This window comes from Girardinichthys multiradiatus, chromosome 17 (assembly GCF_021462225.1).
Source record: "Girardinichthys multiradiatus isolate DD_20200921_A chromosome 17, DD_fGirMul_XY1, whole genome shotgun sequence".
Classification (NCBI taxonomy): domain Eukaryota; kingdom Metazoa; phylum Chordata; class Actinopteri; order Cyprinodontiformes; family Goodeidae; genus Girardinichthys; species Girardinichthys multiradiatus.
The window spans coordinates 12,254,689-12,273,464 of NC_061809.1; the positions used below are offsets into that span (position 1 = coordinate 12,254,689).

The window sequence follows — 18,776 nt, forward strand, 5'->3', positions numbered from 1 at the left end:
CGTGATACTGGTGGAGGAAAACGTTTCCTGACTCGCTCCTCCAAAACACCCCAAAGTGGCTCAATAATATTTAGATCTGGTGAGTGTGCAGGCCATGGGAGATGTTCAACTTCACTTTCATGTTCATCAAACCAATCTTTCACCAGTCTTGCTGTGTGTATTGGTGCATTGTCATCCTGATACACGGCACCGCCTTCAGAATACAATGTTTGAAACATTGGATGCACATGGTCCTCAAGAATGGTTCGGTAGTCCTTGGCAGTGACGCGCCCATCTAGCACAAGTATTGGGCCAAGGGAATGTCATGATATGGCAGCCCAAACCATCACTGATCCACCCCCATGCTTCACTCTGGGCATGCAACAGTCTGGGTGGTACGCTTCTTTGGGGCTTCTCCACACCGTAACTCTCCTGGATGTGGGGAAAACAGTAAAGGTGGACTCATCAGAGAACAATACATGTTTCACATTGTCCACAGCCCAAGATTTGCGCTCCTTGTACCATTGAAACCAACGTTCGGCATTGGCATGAGTGACCAAAGGTTTGGCTATAGCAGCCTGGCCGTGTATATTGACCCTGTGGAGCTCCTGATGGACAGTTCTGGTGGAAACAGGAGAGTTGAGGTGCACATTTAATTCTGCCGTGATTTGGGCAGCCGTGGTTTTATATTTTTTGGATACAATCCGGGTTAGCACCAGAACATCCCTTTCAGACAGCTTCCTCTTGCGTCCACAGTTAATCCTGTTGGATGTGGTTCGTCCTTCTTGGTGGTATGCTGACATTACCATGGATACCGTGGCTCTTGATACATCACAAAGACTTGCTGTCTTGGTCACAGATGCGCCAGCAAGACGTGCACCTACAATTTGTCCTCTTTTGAACTCTGATATGTCACCCATAATGTTGTGTGCATTTCAATATTTTGAGCAAAACTGCTCTTACCCTGCTAATTGAACCTTCACACTCTGCTTTTACTGGTGCAATGTGCAATCAATGAAGACTGGCTACCAGGCTTGTCCAATTTAGCCATGAAACCTCCCACACTAAAATGACAGGTGTTTCAGTTTCTTTGTCCAACCCCTGAATGTACTTGAATGTACTTAGGTTATCTTTGTTTAATGATAGAAGTGGAAAAAGAAGAGATATAAGATAGAATAGAAGAAATCTATATTTTTACAAGAGCCTTACCGATCATCTCTCTTAAATCAGTAAAAACAGCATAATTTACAAAAGCTTGGTTTATAAGACCAAAAATGACCAAACTATACCTTTTCTGTGCTGACTTGTTCAGGAATTCTGCTCTTTCTCCAATCTGAAAAATAACATTCAAACAAGTTAAACACATGCTGGGCATCCTTCCAAAATTCTTGTGAATGAAATATTTTCTCACTTAAAAGATTGAGGTCAATATGAGGACAAATCATTTAAAATACCCACTGAGCTTTGATAACACCCAACTTCAAACCTTCTTGTTCATGTTTAACATCTGATGTCCAATTTTAGCTCATTTTCATGATCTGCTCAATAGGTTAGATTCTGCTTATCAAAAAAGTCCGTCATTGTTCCCTGTGTGCGAAAGCTGCTCTCCAAACAAGCACATACATGCACAAAACCCAAGACAAACAGAGCGAGCTCTTTCCTTTCCCCGCAGTAAGACTGTGGGAACCTCAGAGGATTGTTTATGATATACACCACATGAAGACTTTGAGAGGGGGCAGCATTCCTCAGTCACAACGTTCTATAGATGGACAAAAGACAAATGCTAAGAAAAAGCTCTCTTTCCTCCCTGCTATTTTTCTCTGTGAAAACAGACCTTTTGCATGGCTGCTACCAAATGTTAAAGTTCCAAATATAGTCTCCGGACAGGAAATTCCCCATTCTCAGACGCGTTTTTAAAGAGCTGCATCCATCCGAACGCAGTTACAGTAATCCTGTTAACTCTAATCGCTTTCCTGCACATCCCTGCAGCCTGTCCTTCATTTAGCCTGCTGTCCATTTCTGCCAGAGAACACTCTGCTTTATCTACAACACAAACCAGGGTTATGTTGGTTGACGGCTGATAACGTGAAGGTGAGTTGTGGGTTGCACTATGAGCTTTTTCTTAGTGAGGCATAACTATGCTTTGAAATGTACCAGGATGCATAAAAATGGCCATTGTCAACCAAACCAACAAAAATGTGTACAGGCAAAATAAATAAGGGAGAAAAATGTATATTCTCAATTGCATGGATGTTTTTGTTTTAAATCTGAAATAGGTTTTTGACAGGTCTCACTGAGGCAGCAAATTCACTCAGCACATAAATTGAGCAGGAAATCGCTCAATTTCTGGATGAAAACCAAAACAAAAAGAAAAGCTGATAGAACTCAGCTTGTGCAATTTTACATGGTACAACAGCAGCAAGATGAAATTGATTCAACTGTTTTTAATACATTTCCCCTATTTATGGGACTGGTACACCCAGAAAGAGAACAAATAGATGTCACAAAGGCCATAAGAAATGTAAAAGGCTGTATTCATCAATCTTTACACATTACTGTTATAAATGACTCAGTAAAAACATCTGAGAATGTGTTTTCATCCTAGTTTCCCTGCTGACCCTCCAATAGGTTCTGAGCGTAGCTTATCTCATAGCTGCTTCTTTGTACCACGTTCAGTAGCGTCTACTGACCTCTACTACTCCGATGAGTGAGACAGAGAACAGGCTTGAGGGGAGGGCTGCAGAAAAGGTGCTTATTTGATATGCAAATATCACACGACAATGTCTGAATTGTCCAAAATACCTTCACTTAAGCGCCTACGGTACGCAGTGATCTAAGGGGTCAATCCATGTGAATGACTGGTGACTCAAAAAGACAAACTATTCTGAGCCAAATCTGACTGCACTTTTCTGACGAGACAAAGAAATTGAATCAAAATGTAATATTTGCCTAAACATTTATCTTTCAAATCCAGGTTAATAAATGATTTCGATTATGTCTTAGAAAAAGGGATTGTGGTTTAAAGTGTAGCCTAATATTTCTTCCAGTGAATATTTCCTGGATTAAAAAGAGTTGCCCAAAGCTGACTTCTTACAAATAAATACATCTAAAAATTAGCCAGGTCATGATAAATTTGAACCAGGGACAGTTAACACTTTTAAACAATGGGCAGAAAGGGGCATGACAGCTATATGCAAAATAATTAAAACGGGGAAAGAGATTAGTGAATAGCAAATGAAAGACACACCAACTAAGAAACCAGGACCTTCAGGTATTACTACAACAAAATCAAGCTAGAGAGGGAGGAAATTAACCCAATTATTACTACATTTGTACAAGTGTATGGTAATTCTACACCTAAGACTCTGGATAAAAGTTTGATACAGAGACGGAACCATTCTACTCTATATGGTAGGACTTAGTAGAACAAGGAACTGAATGAAGCGATTCCAGAAGACAAATGGTATCAGGTGTGGAAAACACAAATGAACACAACCCACTCACAAAGATGGAGGGAATTAGCTTGGAACAATCAAATTCGCTACTTTATTACACCCAAAATTACAAGCAAACATATAAGAACAGGACAGCCATGTTGGAGATTATGTGATCACATGAACTCAACACATATTCTTGAATTGGAGGAAAATTCGGCCCTTCTGGAATGGAATTTCTTTGGTTTTCTGTAAGGTCTTGGGGAATATGATCCCATTAACAGGACAAGTGATGTATCTAGGTTATATACAAGGAAAAGAGACCACAAGGCAAAGATGACCAAGATTTAATCAAAATGTTCCTGGCTGCTGCCAAAAAAAAGCTATCACTAGACAACAGCTTAAAGCACCTGTACCAACACAAGATGAATGAAGGAAAATAATAGAAGAAAAACATTAAATTGGAGAAACTAACCTACAAAATTAGACTGAAAGGAGGACCGTATCAAAAAGATGTTGAAAAATGAACGTGAGCTAAAGAAAAAGATGTAAAATTGCAAGTTATCTGTACATGCAGATAATGTTCTTGTTTTTATGGTTTCTCTGTTTTTTTCTGTTGTTTGTTTCATTGTACTTTAACGATTAAGAAATACAAGTTGGAAAGATTGTATAATATGTGTAGTGAGATGGAACAGAAATAAAGAGCACACATTTCAACAATATCACAACTTCAAAATCCTTCACTGGTAATATTTCTACTACAGGACATGCAGACACACATGCATAAAAACTCAACACACGTGCACAAGAGTACCTACAGTGAACATGATGACAAAGTAAGGCTGTGTCTGGAAGGTGGAGAATTGAAATTTATTTACAACCCCTCCTCAGCAAAGTTCAAGACTCTGGTGCGCTCAGAGCTCACCATCAGAGCCACTATTTAGTCTGGGGTCTCTCTGGGCCAGCACCATATAACAACTAAATGCCCATAATTAGATTTTCTCCACATGCTGAAAATCCCCCTTGATTTTCAGCATGTGGGAGTTGACTTTTGGCAACACTGGAGACATTTATTCACATTTAAGTTAATTAAACCTTCCTTAGCTGTGACAGTTTTATGAAAAAGCAGGGGAGGAGACGCAGACAGGTGATTTTTTATTATGTGAGTTAATTTGTGATAGACAGGATAAGGTATCTGCTGAATTGTAAAGAGTTACTGCATCTCTCCCCATCTGTGCACGATGCATAATCTCAGGGAGATTAACTTCATAAAAAAGAGCTACAGGCAGCGAAAAGGGGCTGATGTTGGTCAGTCAAATCTTTATCTCTTTAAATATTTTGGGTATTGAGTGAAAGCTTTGAGGGTTTAAGGCTGGGGATGTTGGTCCCGGTTTTTGGTTGGTTCTCGGGGCCTGGTGCCTTAACCTAGCCTTGGAACTCGGTGGATGTGCCTGTGCCTTCCCTCCTTTGTTGGAACTCTGTGAACGGGAGTGCCTATTGGGGTCAGCTGGGGAGCATTTTGCCCCCCAGTCCTTTCCTCCTCAACCCTGGACACCTCCCTCCACCTGTTCCATCACACTACCAGTCATGTATGGCCTTGTAGTGCGGATGTGTCATTGGAGTGCCTCGAGGGTTTTCCATCTCCACAGGAGCTGGCCGGCCTAGTTGGTGCGACAGGGTGTGCCGTGCGGCCGGCGTGCTAGGCTGCCTCTGAAATTGAGGTGTGCGGATGGCGGGATGCCCGGTCTTTGCCGTGCTGTGGTGGCCCTTCTCCGATGCTTCCTTCTGTGGCTCTGGCCCCTGGCCCGGCGCAGGTGCTGCGGTCAGAGTCAAGTGGGTGGGGCGGTGGAGCACATCTTGCACCTGCACTGGAGTGGCTGGTGGGTTTGTGCTCACCCTGAGGTGATTGGTCGGCCTGGGTGCCAGGTTGGAGCATGCTTCTCTTTCATTGACAGGTGGGCTGGGGCTGCTGGCATTGCTGGGTGGGCTTGGCAGTGTGCTGCTCCGCTGGCTGTCATGTCGGGGGGATTGGGGCGGCGGGCAGGAGGATGTTCTGAAGTGGTTGCAATGTGTGGGGTGGGGGGTTGGGTCCTCTTTTTGGATGTGTGGTCACTTACATTTGGATTGGCTGAGCGGTGATGGTGGAGCTGAGCTGGTATGTATTTCTCCCTGGGCTGTTGTTGCATTGGTGGCGATGTGGTTTGTTTATTTGGTTGTGGGGGTCGTTAGCCCCGGGTGTGTGCCGCCATGTGGATGTGTCTTCAACAGCTTGAAGGGTGGTGGAGCACATCTGTGGGGTTCTGCCCCTGTGGGGAGGGGGATTCATGGTATTTGGGTTCGGCGGCATGTGTTCCACATCTATGTCCTGGTTGGGGTTGCCTCATGGGGAATTTCATGTTGGTGTTCATTGGAGGTGAAATTAGAATTCATTGGGGAGCTAGGGCTGCTTTGTCCTGGGGTGGCTCTGGTTGGCAGGCTCGTTTGGACCAGGTAGACCCCTCTTGTGTACGTGATCCCCTCTCCAGATGGGGACAGGGTTTGTTGGGAGCTGGGGTTGGGGCGGGGGGTCATGGCCCGGGGTCGTTCGGTTTGGGCGGTGCCACCACTAGTCTGGGCTAGGGTGACCTGCCTGTCCCCACCCCAGAATGAAGAGGGACTACCTCCTGGGCCTTGGGGCTGATTGCCCCTCTGGGGTATTGGTACAGGGAGTGTATGTATGGAGAGTGTAAGTGAGTGTACGATGTCCCTTGTTGTGTGTCTTTACGTTGGGTGTGTGGGTCTGAGTGTTTTTATGTGTATGCATAAGGGTGGGAGGGTGTGATTGTGAATGTGTGAGCCTATTTTTTTGTCAGGGTGGGTCTTGGGCTGCTCCCTCTCCTGGACTCACTGCTGTTCACTGGTGTCTCTGCCCACTAGAGTGTATTGGTGGTTTTCAGTGCTTTGGTGTGTGCCGGCTCACTCCCGGTGGCTTCTTGCCAGGGCCTGGGCCCCCTCGTCTGTAGGGCCTCTACTTGGGGGGTTATGTGCCCCAGGGTCTCTGGGTCCATTGGCTGGATATGCTTGGGCGTAGATGGCTGCCGATGGGGCATGTGGGTTCGTCACTGCAGCAATGAGCCCACATGCCCACAGGGGTTGCAGTAGTCCCGGTGGTGGTCCTCCCCGGTTTCCTGTTCTCTAGGCGGCCTTTCAGGGCCGGAAAACATCAGAAAACTACAACTAAATTAATCAAGTGTTTGTTCCATATTTTGCTTAGGTCTAGAATAATATTAAAAATGTTATAGTATAATATTGATCAATATGCTTTATTATTTTTGCTGCATTAGAAATAAAGTGTTCGATGCATGCATTAGGGTCGTAATGCCATACAGTAGGAACCTTATTCCAGCCCATGTTTACGTTTTACATGCTTCAACAGCAGAAACAAGTTTATATCCGACCAGAAAACATCCCATTCTACTTTAATACGGCACCAACAGCCTAATAAAGTTCTATGGGTGGATTTTTCATTCCAACATTTTAAAAGTTTCATGTTTCAGCCTTACTTGGCTCCACAGTAACAGGTGTCACCATTACTTGTGAAGAAAGGAGCCTCTAGTGTAAATGCAGGGGAATTAAACCATGCTCACACTTTGTTAAACCGTAATGCCATAGGAATTTTACTCCAGGTTAATAACATACCGTGAGAATCTTGCACAGGTCCATCCCTAATAGAGACAGGTATAGAAGCCAAAAAAGCAACAGAATTTTAGGTTTAAAGGAGAAATTTCAGGGGGTTTTTTTGTTTAGTACTGAATCTATACTTCAGTTTTACATTAATCTAGATGATTAAACAGTTTTATACATGTTTAAATACATCTTTAAAATTAACCAGATCAGTTTCAGAATGTATAATTTTGGTGGTTCCACGATAGATATTTAGGACTTTTTTACGGCATGCACCATCAGTAAATAGGATGCTTAGAAGAAAGGAAAACTATAAAAAAAAAATGCTTAAAGTAAACTTGAACTGACAGCTTGAGAAGGCGAGCTTACCTTCAGAGAAGATCCTCGAGAACCGACACACTTGAATGGCTTCCCCTCCCCGTCCACGATGTCGTCAACCTTCTGTCTCTTCTCGGCAGCCTCAGCCCTTCTTCTTTCAATCTCCTCTTTCATCTTCCTCTTCTCCTCCTGAAGCAGACAGACAGACAGACAAGGCAGGGTTGATCAGGGTTTTCGTTTTACGCATATTTGATTATTCATTTTGTTATTGCAGGTGTTTCTGGACACTGTTGAACCTGTAATCTGCTAATTATGCTGTATGCATATACATGGACCGTGAAAAAACCCTACCCAGCCATTTGTAAGGCTTTAGGACTGTAGAGAACCACAGTCAGTCATTTTCAACAAGTGCAGAAAACATGGAACAGTGTTGAACCTTTCCATGAGAGGCAGATCTACCCAAGATTCTCTATAAAGCCAATTAAATACTGACACAGGAGGCCACAAAAGAACCCAGAACAACATCTAAAGCCCTGCAGAATAGCTTACCTAAGTGTGCAATAATAAGAGACTGGGCAAACATAGCATCAATGGACAAGTTCCAAAGCCAACTTTGACTGTATTGTTGGTACCATGAATTCTGCTTTCTAGCTTAAAATCCTGAAGAGAATGTCCAGCCATCAATTTGTGACCTTCAGTTCAAGAGGGTTCTCCTCTGATTGGCTCAAAAACAAAAACAACTTAGAATATGTTTAAATACAAAGACAGTGCAAGGACAAGGATTTCTTTCATAAAATTATTATGCGTTATAGACTCAACTATCAACAGAATTAATACAGGTCCTTCTCAAAATATTAGCATATTGTGATAAAGTTCATTATTTTCCATAATGTCATGATGAAAATTTAACATTCACATATTTTAGATTCATTGCACACTAACTGAAATATTTCAGGTCTTTTATTGTCTTAATACGGATGATTTTGGCATACAGCTCATGAAAACCCAAAATTCCTATCTCACAAAATTAGCATATCATTAAAAGGGTCTCTAAACGAGCTATGAACCTAATCATCTGAATCAATGAGTTAACTCTAAACACCTGCAAAAGATTCCTGAGGCCTTTAAAACTCCCAGCCTGGTTCATCACTCAAAACCCCAATCATGGGTAAGACTGCCGACCTGACTGCTGTCCAGAAGGCCACTATTGACACCCTCAAGCAAGAGGGTAAGACACAGAAAGAAATTTCTGAATGAATAGGCTGTTCCCAGAGTGCTGTATCAAGGCACCTCAGTGGGAAGTCTGTGGGAAGGAAAAAGTGTGGCAGAAAACGCTGCACAACGAGAAGAGGTGACCGGACCCTGAGGAAGATTGTGGAGAAGGGCCGATTCCAGACTTTGGGGGACTTGCGGAAGCAGTGGACTGAGTCTGGAGTAGAAACATCCAGAGCCACCGTGCACAGGCGTGTGCAGGAAATGGGCTGCAGGTGCCGCATTCCCCAGACCTGGGCTACAGAGAAGCAGCACTGGACTGTTGCTCAGTGGTCCAAAGTACTTTTTTCGGATGAAAGCAAATTCTGCATGTCATTCGGAAATCAAGGTGCCAGAGTCTGGAGGAAGACTGGGGAGAAGGAAATGCCAAAATGCCAGAACTCCAGTGTCAAGAACCCACAATCAGTGATGGTCTGGGGTGCCGTGTCAGCTGCTGGTGTTGGTCCACTGTGTTTTATCAAGGGCAGGGTCAATGCAGCTAGCTATCAGGAGATTTTGGAGCACTTCATGCTTCCATCTGCTGAAAAGCTTTATGGAGATGAAGATTTCATTTTTCAGCACGACCTGGCACCTGCTCACAGTGCCAAAACCACTGGTAAATGGTTTACTGACCATGGTATCACTGTTTTCAATTGGCCTGCCAACTCTCCTGACCTGAACCCCATAGAGAATCTGTGGGATATTGTGAAGAGAACGTTGAGAGACTCAAGACCCAACACTCTGGATGAGCTAAAGGCCGCTATCGAAGCATCCTGGGCCTCCATAAGACCTCAGCAGTGCCACAGGCTGATTGCCTCCATGCCACGCCGCATTGAAGCAGTCATTTCTGCAAAAGGATTCCCGACCAAGTATTGAGTGCATAACTGTACATGATTATTTGAAGGTTGACGTTTTTTTGTATTAAAAATACTTTTCTTTTATTGGTTGGATGAAATATGCTAATTTTGTGAGATAGGAATTTTGGGTTTTCATGAGCTGTATGCCACAATCATCCGTATTAAGACAATAAAAGACCTGAAATATTTCAGTTAGTGTGCAATGAATCTAAAATATATGAATGTTAAATTTTCATCATGACATTATGGAAAGTAATGAACTTTATCACAATATGCTAATATTTTGAGAAGGACCTGTACAAGACAAATCAAACTGATTTAGTTCAACTATTAAAGCAGGTCACAGGCCTGTTAAATTACTCAAAACAAATTTTTATTTACAGTTGGCCCCTCTGCCAGACAACGGCCCATTTGGACAACAACCTTACAAACAGCTACAAAAACCAATTAACGTACAAGCCATTTGTAGTGAATTCAGACAATGGCTGGTGCTTGGCGGTGTGTCAACCCTCTCCAGCTTCCTTGTCTTGGTTAATTAGTCTCTCTGTATCTCTGGGCCATCTTTTAATTACCAACCAAAAGGCCTCATTAACATTACACAAGAGGAGGAGAAATGGGGCTGATAGCGAGAGATGGGCCGCCACGTTCAGTGCCAAGATCAACAAAGACGACCAGTCAGGGCGACGGCAGAGAGCGGGGGCCTCAGGGCGAGCAGATAGAAGGAGAACCAACGACACCTCCATTTAGGCGAACATGAAGACACAAAGGACGATACATAGAGATACATCAGGGTCAGGCTGCTTGTGAGAGGAAGAGGAAAGAGCGACAGATGGAGGTTAAAAGTTACTAATAGGGCAATTCATGAGAACAGTGTTTTTCTAGCCTCTGCCAACACAGAAGTGGGGAGAAGAAAAAAGGAGAAGGTGCTTCTAGTGAAAGACCTTACCTCGTCTCTGGCTTTCCGTTCCGCCTCCTCCTGCTTCCGCTGCCTCTCCTCCTCCTCCAGCACCTTCCTCCTCTCCTCCCGCTTCCTCTTCAGCTCCTCAAGCTCCACTTCGGCCTCCTGCTGCTTCTGCCTCATCCTTTCGAACTCCTCGCTTTCTGCATCATCGCGCCGGCGCTTCAGCTCCTCCAGCTTGCGCTCTGCCTCCAGGCGGGCATCGTCATCCTGCTCGTCGCCAGCAGTCACCTCAGGGGAACGGACGCTGCCGCGGCTGAGGCAGAAACGGGAACATGGATTAAGGTTACCTCTTGACATTTGATCTGGACTTAATATTTAAACACAGACAAAGAGATTTTATCTTGCAGAAAAAACAAAACTATACTCCTTTGAACTGGTAATACATTGCACTGCAAAGGTTTCTTGCAAGTCTTCTGTTGCAAAACTAAGAGTCATCATCCAAAACACTTGCAGCTGTAATTGCAGTTCTATAAAGTATTCACTAATGTGGGCTAAATACAAATACATGCCACACATTTCGGATTTTTTATTTGCAAATAATGTTAAAACATAGCCAGGTTGGCCTTTCTTACTTTGTGTTGACCTTTTACATAAAATCCCAATAAAATACACTAAACGCTGTGGGTGTAGCTTGTCAAAATGTGGAAAACTTTAAGGGTTATAAATACTTTTTTATGCACGACAAAAACATGTTTGCTTGAAAAAAAAAAAAAAACACATTTAGATTAGCTTTCTAGGTATTTTTCAAAGCCTCAGGGAACGTGTTAAAGCCTCAGTGAAAAATAAATGTCAAACTGCAACTCGAGTATAAGTTGCTGCCCCTGCATCATATCCAAGCGCTTGAAAGAAAACAAAAATCAAAGGTACGCATATTTTCTCCAACCAGTAAGTAACCGTGATCTTTGGCTGGACTTGGTTCTCTCAGGTGACGAGTAATGCAGTGGCGCTGCATAACATAAGCTTTATTTCTCAGTAATATCTTATTGCCAGCTAATGCACAATGTATTGGAGAGTTGGAAAGGAGGGACAGACAAAGATACAGGTGGACCTGATGGATGGACAGATGATTTGCTGGATGGATGAAAAGATTGTTGGTAAGAATAATAGATGGATGAATGAATAGAGAATACAAATACTTTAAACAAATTCCACAATCTTCCCCATGATGACTTTCCATGATGACTAAGGAACCCAGTTTAAACTGGGGGAAAGGTTCATAAATATTTAAAGAAACTGTAGCTTCAGTGCAAGAAGCAGACAATGACTCAGCATGTGCATACCTGAGAGTCCTCTCGGGTGTCTTGTGCTGTTTGGGAGCCGCCTCGCCATGCAGCCCTCCGTTATGCTTCATCTGGTCCTCCTGAGACTCTTCCCTCTCGTTGACCTGCCGCCACACACAGACAAACAACAACGATAGTGAGGTTTCAGAAACAAGGGGCAGAGATGCAGGAAAAGGAGGCGTGGTTGATTGTGAGGAAAATCCAAATGAAATGTGACTGAAATGTGACGTGTTGTTCAAGTGGAAGACTTGCATCAGGAACACAGTGATCACTCTGTGGAGCATAACCGAGCGCTTAAAAAGTAGCCTTAGTTACGGTGCGAACCACACCACAGATATGAGGTGCTGGGGTAATTTCAGTGTCCTGCACTATTAATCACACTTAATTAGCAAGATATTTTTTTTTTTGCTCTTTGCTGAACTCCTAGAGGTCTGATTATGAATCTCAAACACAACTTGAGACACTGAAGTTACCCAGGGAGATCTTTCTTTAAAGTGGTGCAGCACACCTATACTGAAGTTCTTACCGCATGTATGATACCTCATTATCCTGATTGCTGTATCTCAGATACCTCAAAGTCCTCTTCAATGTCATTTAGTAATACACGCTTGCTCTCTGTTGGGATATCTACATAATCATCCTCAGGTACCTCTTCAGCCTCCCCTGATGCTACTGAATCCTCCTCAGCCTCTGAGTTTGCTGACTTGGCCTGATTTGAACTTTCACTGACTACCGAATGGGTTTCTTCAATGAGATCCTAAGAAAAGGGATTACAGCGGTTCTTTGAAGCACAGATCTGGGATTCGCTCAAGGATTTGCGTTAAAAAAACTGCAAGGGACTTAGTGAGCATACCTTGTGTTGCATAATAGTCTCCTCTGTTGATGCCTGCGGAGACAAGCATCATATTTGCAAGTATTTGTCAAATAAATTAACCCCTGAACCTTTCCACATTTTGTCAAAATAAAGCCCCACAAATGTCAATGGGTTTTATTGGGATTTTATATGATGGACATAATTTACAAATACAACCTGACAAATGTGGTGTGCAACCTTCCTTAATCCAACACCCCTAAATAAATCCAGTACTACAAGTAGTTTTCAGAATTGACGTAATTAGTCAATAAAATCTACCTAAAAACTAATTATGTACATTAGCCTGAACAACACCGACATGGCAAAAATTTCCTAGTTTAGTTTCATAATTATGTACAACTCTGTTGGTGTATCACATAAAATGCCAATAAGAACATAGATGTTTGTGGATGTAATGTTACAAAGCTTATTATATCAATGCTTTTGTAAAGTCCTCTAAATGACTACAATGAATAAACAAGGATGAACATGACTGACCTGTTCTCTCAGGTTAGACCTTCTTGGTATGGCTTCAATAACTTTCTGCTCCTCCTCTTCCTCTTCTCTCTCAAGAGCAGGCTCCTCTTCCTCCTCTCTGTCTTCCTCTCGCTCTTTTTCCTCCCACCTCGAGCTGCTGCTTTCAGTCTTCTCCTCGTCCTCCATGGTATCACGATAACGGCGGCTACGCCATGAGAGCCTCTCCTCCTCTGTGCTGTTCTTCTCCGAGCCGACACCATCGCCGCCGTCCACGGCGGTGGGGTCCAGTTGCTTCTGCCTCTCCAGCGCCTCCTTCATGCGCCTCTGCCGTCTCTCCTCGCGCTTGGCCATGCGTTCCTGCAAGGCCTGGTCCTCGTCGTCCCCGCCACCTCCATAGGGGCTGCTCACAGACACGGATTCTGTCACGCTAGGGGTAGAGGAAGGGGATAAATGTTTTCACTGTGTGGGCTTTGCATTAAACAGGTTTTTTTTATTACTAATATATATATTCAATATAAAGTCAAGTTATCAAAATTATCTTGTCATATTCAGTTCCTACACCCATGTTCAATATGGATTTCGATTTCACAACAGCACATCTGATGTTTAATTTCAATCACATGTTATTACCCTGATAACATGAGTCAGGCCTACTATGTACAACCTGCCAAGTAACAGATTCTTGAAGTGTTTGGAGCCCAGAGGCTACGATTATTATAGCTGCAAAAGATTTAATAAAGTTTATGACTCCGGGGACTTCCATAATGTTTCTGTGATGTTTGGAAGACAAGCCAACCCACAGCATCACAGATACGCCACCGTGCTCAACGGCAAGCATGAGGCACTTTCACACATATTCATCCAGTTCTTAACAATTTATCGACTTAGAGCGATTGTTGCAAAAAATATCATATTAAGCTGCAGTCACATTGTTTTCTTGTCTTGCTATGTATGCTAGTGTTTTGAAAACAATGTGACACAGGTCTTAGGCCATGTCCAAATACTTGTGTTCCTGTTGATGGGTTCGAGTGCGTAGTGTGTCCTAATTCTCCAGAATGGTCTTTTGCCCCGCCCCCCTTTGCGCCCTCAATCCACACTTATATTACCAACAATTCATTGCTGCATGTGATGTTTTGAGCAAAATCATGGACTATGGCATTTACTGACTGATACTTACACTTGTGTTTTCAAGTGCAAGTATCAAAATAATTTGTTTTACTATACAGTACTGTGTAAATACAACTGAACTATGCTCTGTATTCAACAAGTCATAAAACCAATTTTAACAGCCAAATGTCTCATGCAATTAGTTTTGAATGTAAAAAGACCTGTACTCTACATTTAAAATCGTACTGCCACATTAAATAAATGATCACCAATTTACATTTCTTGAAATGCCTATGGTAGTTATTTGTACTTATTAAAATTGAACTTTTTTTTTTTACAGGGACAGATAAAATGACTTAATCCAATTTAGAACTGAAAATGAGCATCTGTTTACTGGGCCTCCACCCAAGGCTATGAGTGTATTCAAAGATGTGTTTGATGACGCAGTTACAACAGAGGTCGATGAGGTAACCCGTACTGTCCCAATTCTTCAATTTTGCATGTTTGTAACCTGTGCACTCAAACCCTTACGTGCAATTCTACAAAGTAAACCAGTCATAGAGCGACATAGGGTGTAGTGTTGGGACACCGCCTAATTGTCAGGAGACAAAGTTTGGGTAACATCAACTCCTGTCATGTTTTCAAAGAATGTGTGCCCCTTCTAATGCAATGCATTAAAAGCAGCAGTTTTTGTATACAGAGATCAATGAAGAGGAATTCACAGTGTTCTGTTTCTTCATGATTGGGAATGTTACCTTTCCATGTCATCTCATTTTATTTATTTTTTTATATTAAACGGATTAACTGACTCCAACTAGTCAGCCAATGTTTAGCCGAATTAATCAGACATTAAGTGATGGCAAAAGTTTTAGCATCGGTTTTAAGCATACAGCTTCCCAATGCAAGTGAACGACCTGCATAACATAGATTCAGATTAAATGATATTATTGGGTCATTGTAGCAGCATTCTAGTCACAGTTATGTTGATTCTGTTGCAGTGCATATGTGTGAGATACATGATGTCTGACAGCTGTAGCACAGTTGTGGCAGAATTTTCCGATATGTCAAACTTTTTGTATCCGTCTCAATTATGTGGGGATCAGGTTGCGTTTGCTAAGGTGTCAAATGTGTAGGAAGGCAATGTGGAATCTTTATTCCCCTATGGCATTATGACTTCCAATGCTATTGAAAGGCAAGGCTGTCATGCAGTAGTATGACAGATGCATTAGTCTCATCTGACCAATCCAAAAGATTCTGGTTAAAGTCCCAGTAGGATTTAAGAAACTCAATCTGTTTACATTGGTGATTGTAGGCCAGATATTAAAACTTTTTTAAAATGTATTACTTATTACTTAAATGTATTACTTATTAATTAAGGTTACATAACAATATTTTCAGTCAATTTAGAAATCGTATCCAAGGATGCCAATAAATGTAGACTCAAATTTAACAACTCTTGTATAATGGACATCTTCAGATAAAAAGGACAAACAAACAAAAAAAAAATTCTTAGCATAGCTGTCAAATCTTCCAAAACAATTGAAAAATGTTTTTTTAATGCACTCCATTTAGAATTTCCTCTCAATCCTTCACCCTTTCAACAAAAGGTCAACACATTTAACAGCTAAAGGGTCAAGGCAAATATGTTGCGAGTTGTAGGAAAATCGAGACAAAAATTGTATTTTGTGTTTTTGTTGTGAATTGTAGTCTGCTTGACAAATACACCAACTGCATTTATTTTTTACATAAACACAGGAAAACGTCATTTAATGTATAATGCTAGCATTTTCTCAGGTTTTATAAGGTATTCTTTTTAAAACCCTTTTCTTCTGGTTTTGAACCTTGTGATGGGGGCTCTTGCTGCAGCTGAGAGACTGCTACATGAAGACTGGGTCAACTGCGAGTGCTTTAGGACGGGACAGGGAGCAGAGGCAACAACTGCTGCTGATTAGGAAGAGAAAAAATCATATGTGCCATCATATCAGGGTCTCCAATGTCTCCTCTAACAGCCAAAAAAGTTGCTAAATTTCTCGCTAGTCGTCTTTTTGAAACATATTCGATAGAAGTGCCTGAACAGTTGCTAAATATAGCAACAAAATCATTAAGTTGGCAACACTGATAGGAATGAAATTCTATTGATGGCGGAAGCTAACTGATACGTAGAACAGAGCTTATTCAAAACTTATTCAAAACTAACTAGTAAAAACGTTCCTAGAAGCTTATGTCTCAAATCACACCCGTCACTTTTTCACTGGATGGTTTAACCAATAAATGCCAGTTGCACCACTGAATGTATCCTACAGCTGATTAGCCTAGTCTGTCGTGAGTTGTTGTTTTTCTCCAACCGAGACTTCCTCGTCTAAATCTCTTTCATGCTTTTTGTAATCACTTACTTTACTGCCTTTCCACAGTCATACCAGATTTGTGGCAAGATATGTTAGGCAGCCGCATTTAGCAAGTAAACATAGGAATATAGACATTGTTTGGGTTAATAAATAGCTACTGTTAAGCATGTTAGGATGTGACGATTAGGAAAATGAATTAATAGGGCTAATGATCAAACTCAAAGCAAATCAAAAGGGAAAGTTTAGATTCCAACTTACTTAGCAGTTAGCTCAGCATCCCAACATGAGAACATTTTAGATTTTCCAAACCGATTGCTCTCACTGCAGGTAGGACACTGTTTGTGTTGCCTATGTAAAGTAGTTATGAACAGACTGTCTGCAAGTATATATCCTTCAACCTCACTCAAACCAGCATGACTCAAACTATTCTGACCTAAACATCTGGCAAACATTATCTTTCACTCCAAACAATCAACAATGGTTTGCAAGAGCTTGGTCCCAGGCTCACCATCCTCAGGCACAAGCCTCTTGTTGTTTCACCAGCCCAGGATGTATCTCTGAGCCCAAAGGGAGGAAACATTCATGACCACAAAGCAATATTTGTATTTCTGGATGTCAGTTCGTTCCACCACTTCCACTGTTGCAAAGATAATTCATCAAATAACCACTGTAATAAGATGGATTTTTACCCCCGCCTCCTTTTTTTGTTTTGCTCGTTGGCCATTTTTCTGATGGAAAGGGATGAGATCATGCATTACTGAAACACCAAGCAGATTTACACATGGTTTAGAAAGGAAGTCCTCCCAACTTGCTGCTTGCTCGGCTCGCTATTTAGGTCATCAACATTTAATCTGAGACCAAGAAGCCCATTGTTTTCGACTACACTAGTTTGGGATTTAAAAAGCTTCACAGCAAGTCCCTGCTAAGGGAGAGCCGAAGCGTTTGCTATAATTTGCATTTTTGCTTCGCTGCTGCCCTTCTTGTGCTCCAATTTAACAGGAACATAGGAGCCAACAAGTTTATTAGGTTGTGTTGCTGTGCGCGTGTCACCTATGGTTGTTGGTCATGACGTCACTGTCTGGCTGGCTGCTAGGCTCTTCGCCCTCCCTGTTCCTCAGCCTCTCCTGACGTGCCCTGCGCCTCCTCTCCCGGGCAGCCTCCTCCTCGTCGTCATCGTTTTTGAGCATGCTGAGAGGAGCAAAAAGAAGAAAAGACAATTGAGAGGACGAAAGGACATTTTCTTTTCTGACATTTTTTTCTTAAGCCAACTTTCCCTTCTTCCTATCCTCAATTAAACCTCCAAGTCAGAAACTTCAAAGTGAATCATTCTTTAAATTGGACTGTAATCACCACAGTGACCAGAGCTGATGGATTTGCTTCAGGGTTTTTTGTTCGTCCCACTCCTTTCTCTTATCACGCTGACCTGTCAGCTCTGAGACATCTAATACTTCTTATCGAGGCTGCAGTTTTCACGAGCTGATAAAAAGTCAGCCTGAGACCTAGCTTGGCTGCAGATAAGACAGAGCCATGAAAGTGTGTTGGGTTTGTCCAGATCTGGTCTAAATTAAATGATCTTAACAGTTAATTCTTTGAGAAATAAATTAAAAACCAGGAATCAGGTTTTTCTAACATTAACAAAATTCAATGAAAAGTAAAATACAGTAAAACCTCTCCACATGGTGCTGACATGAGGGGGAATGATTTACTAACTGTAGACATGCATGTCCAGGGCACATGACTGCAATAATTGCAGTAATAATCTTATATATCTTTGCAAACGGTACAATTATCTGAATGTACAAAACCTTTAAATTATTTCACCTTTAACTGAAGTAACAATCTCATGCTACTTCTCCCTACTGTGCCTGGTGGCAAGATTAACTGGAGTCTTAATCCAGGCTTGTTTATCACAGTTGAAGTTGTTTTAAACTATTTAACTTTTCCTCTGACTGCAGATATGAGCAAGTTTAAGAGAGTAGCCTTTTTCTTTTAACCATTTCCTGACTTAGGACGATCAACACATATATCTGTTCTAAATAAATTGCATGTTCTCTTCTCCTTCCCAATATGAAGAGGCGGCTAAGAGACATTGGTCTCTGTGACGTCTTGTATGTAAAACCCAGAGAAACAGGAAGTCATGGATTATCAATTAGATGTTCCTTGACAGACTGATCAAGTTTTAATAAATGTATGAAATGAATAAAAACAGATGCACCCATCAGAAATATGTGGCCAATTTTTGTAAAGCTTT

General features: G+C 42.0%; 1 protein-coding gene and 1 long non-coding RNA gene across 7 annotated transcripts in view; one reads left to right on the forward strand and one right to left on the reverse strand.

The window, feature by feature from the left end:
* The window catches only part of cald1a (caldesmon 1a), a 78,756-nt gene that overhangs the window by 12,441 nt on the left and 47,539 nt on the right, over nucleotides 1-18,776 (reverse strand). For 4 of the 6 annotated variants that reach the window (XR_007042032.1, XM_047389596.1, XM_047389594.1 and 1 more), the window contains exons 3-10: nucleotides 17,576-17,713; nucleotides 13,095-13,500; nucleotides 12,597-12,629; nucleotides 12,393-12,500; nucleotides 11,744-11,847; nucleotides 10,449-10,716; nucleotides 7,446-7,583; nucleotides 1,269-1,312 (exon numbers count right to left, since the gene is read on the reverse strand). Coding sequence is in view for 5 of the 6 variants with exons in the window: in XM_047389596.1 (XP_047245552.1) it covers nucleotides 1,269-1,312; nucleotides 7,446-7,583; nucleotides 10,449-10,716; nucleotides 11,744-11,847; nucleotides 12,393-12,500; nucleotides 12,597-12,629; nucleotides 13,095-13,500; nucleotides 17,576-17,713 (1,239 nt within the window). In the remaining variant the exon portion in view is untranslated. The remainder of the gene's footprint in view (nucleotides 1-1,268; nucleotides 1,313-7,445; nucleotides 7,584-10,448; nucleotides 10,717-11,743; nucleotides 11,848-12,392; nucleotides 12,501-12,596; nucleotides 12,630-13,094; nucleotides 13,501-17,575; nucleotides 17,714-18,776) is intronic. The other 2 variants (XM_047389597.1, XM_047389598.1) reach the window with 2 other exon arrangements.
* Nucleotides 11,428-18,776, forward strand: part of LOC124882923 — a 35,266-nt gene continuing 27,917 nt past the window's right edge. Inside the window, exon 1 of the long non-coding RNA XR_007042033.1 lies at nucleotides 11,428-11,557. This is a non-coding gene — a long non-coding RNA (uncharacterized LOC124882923). The remainder of the gene's footprint in view (nucleotides 11,558-18,776) is intronic.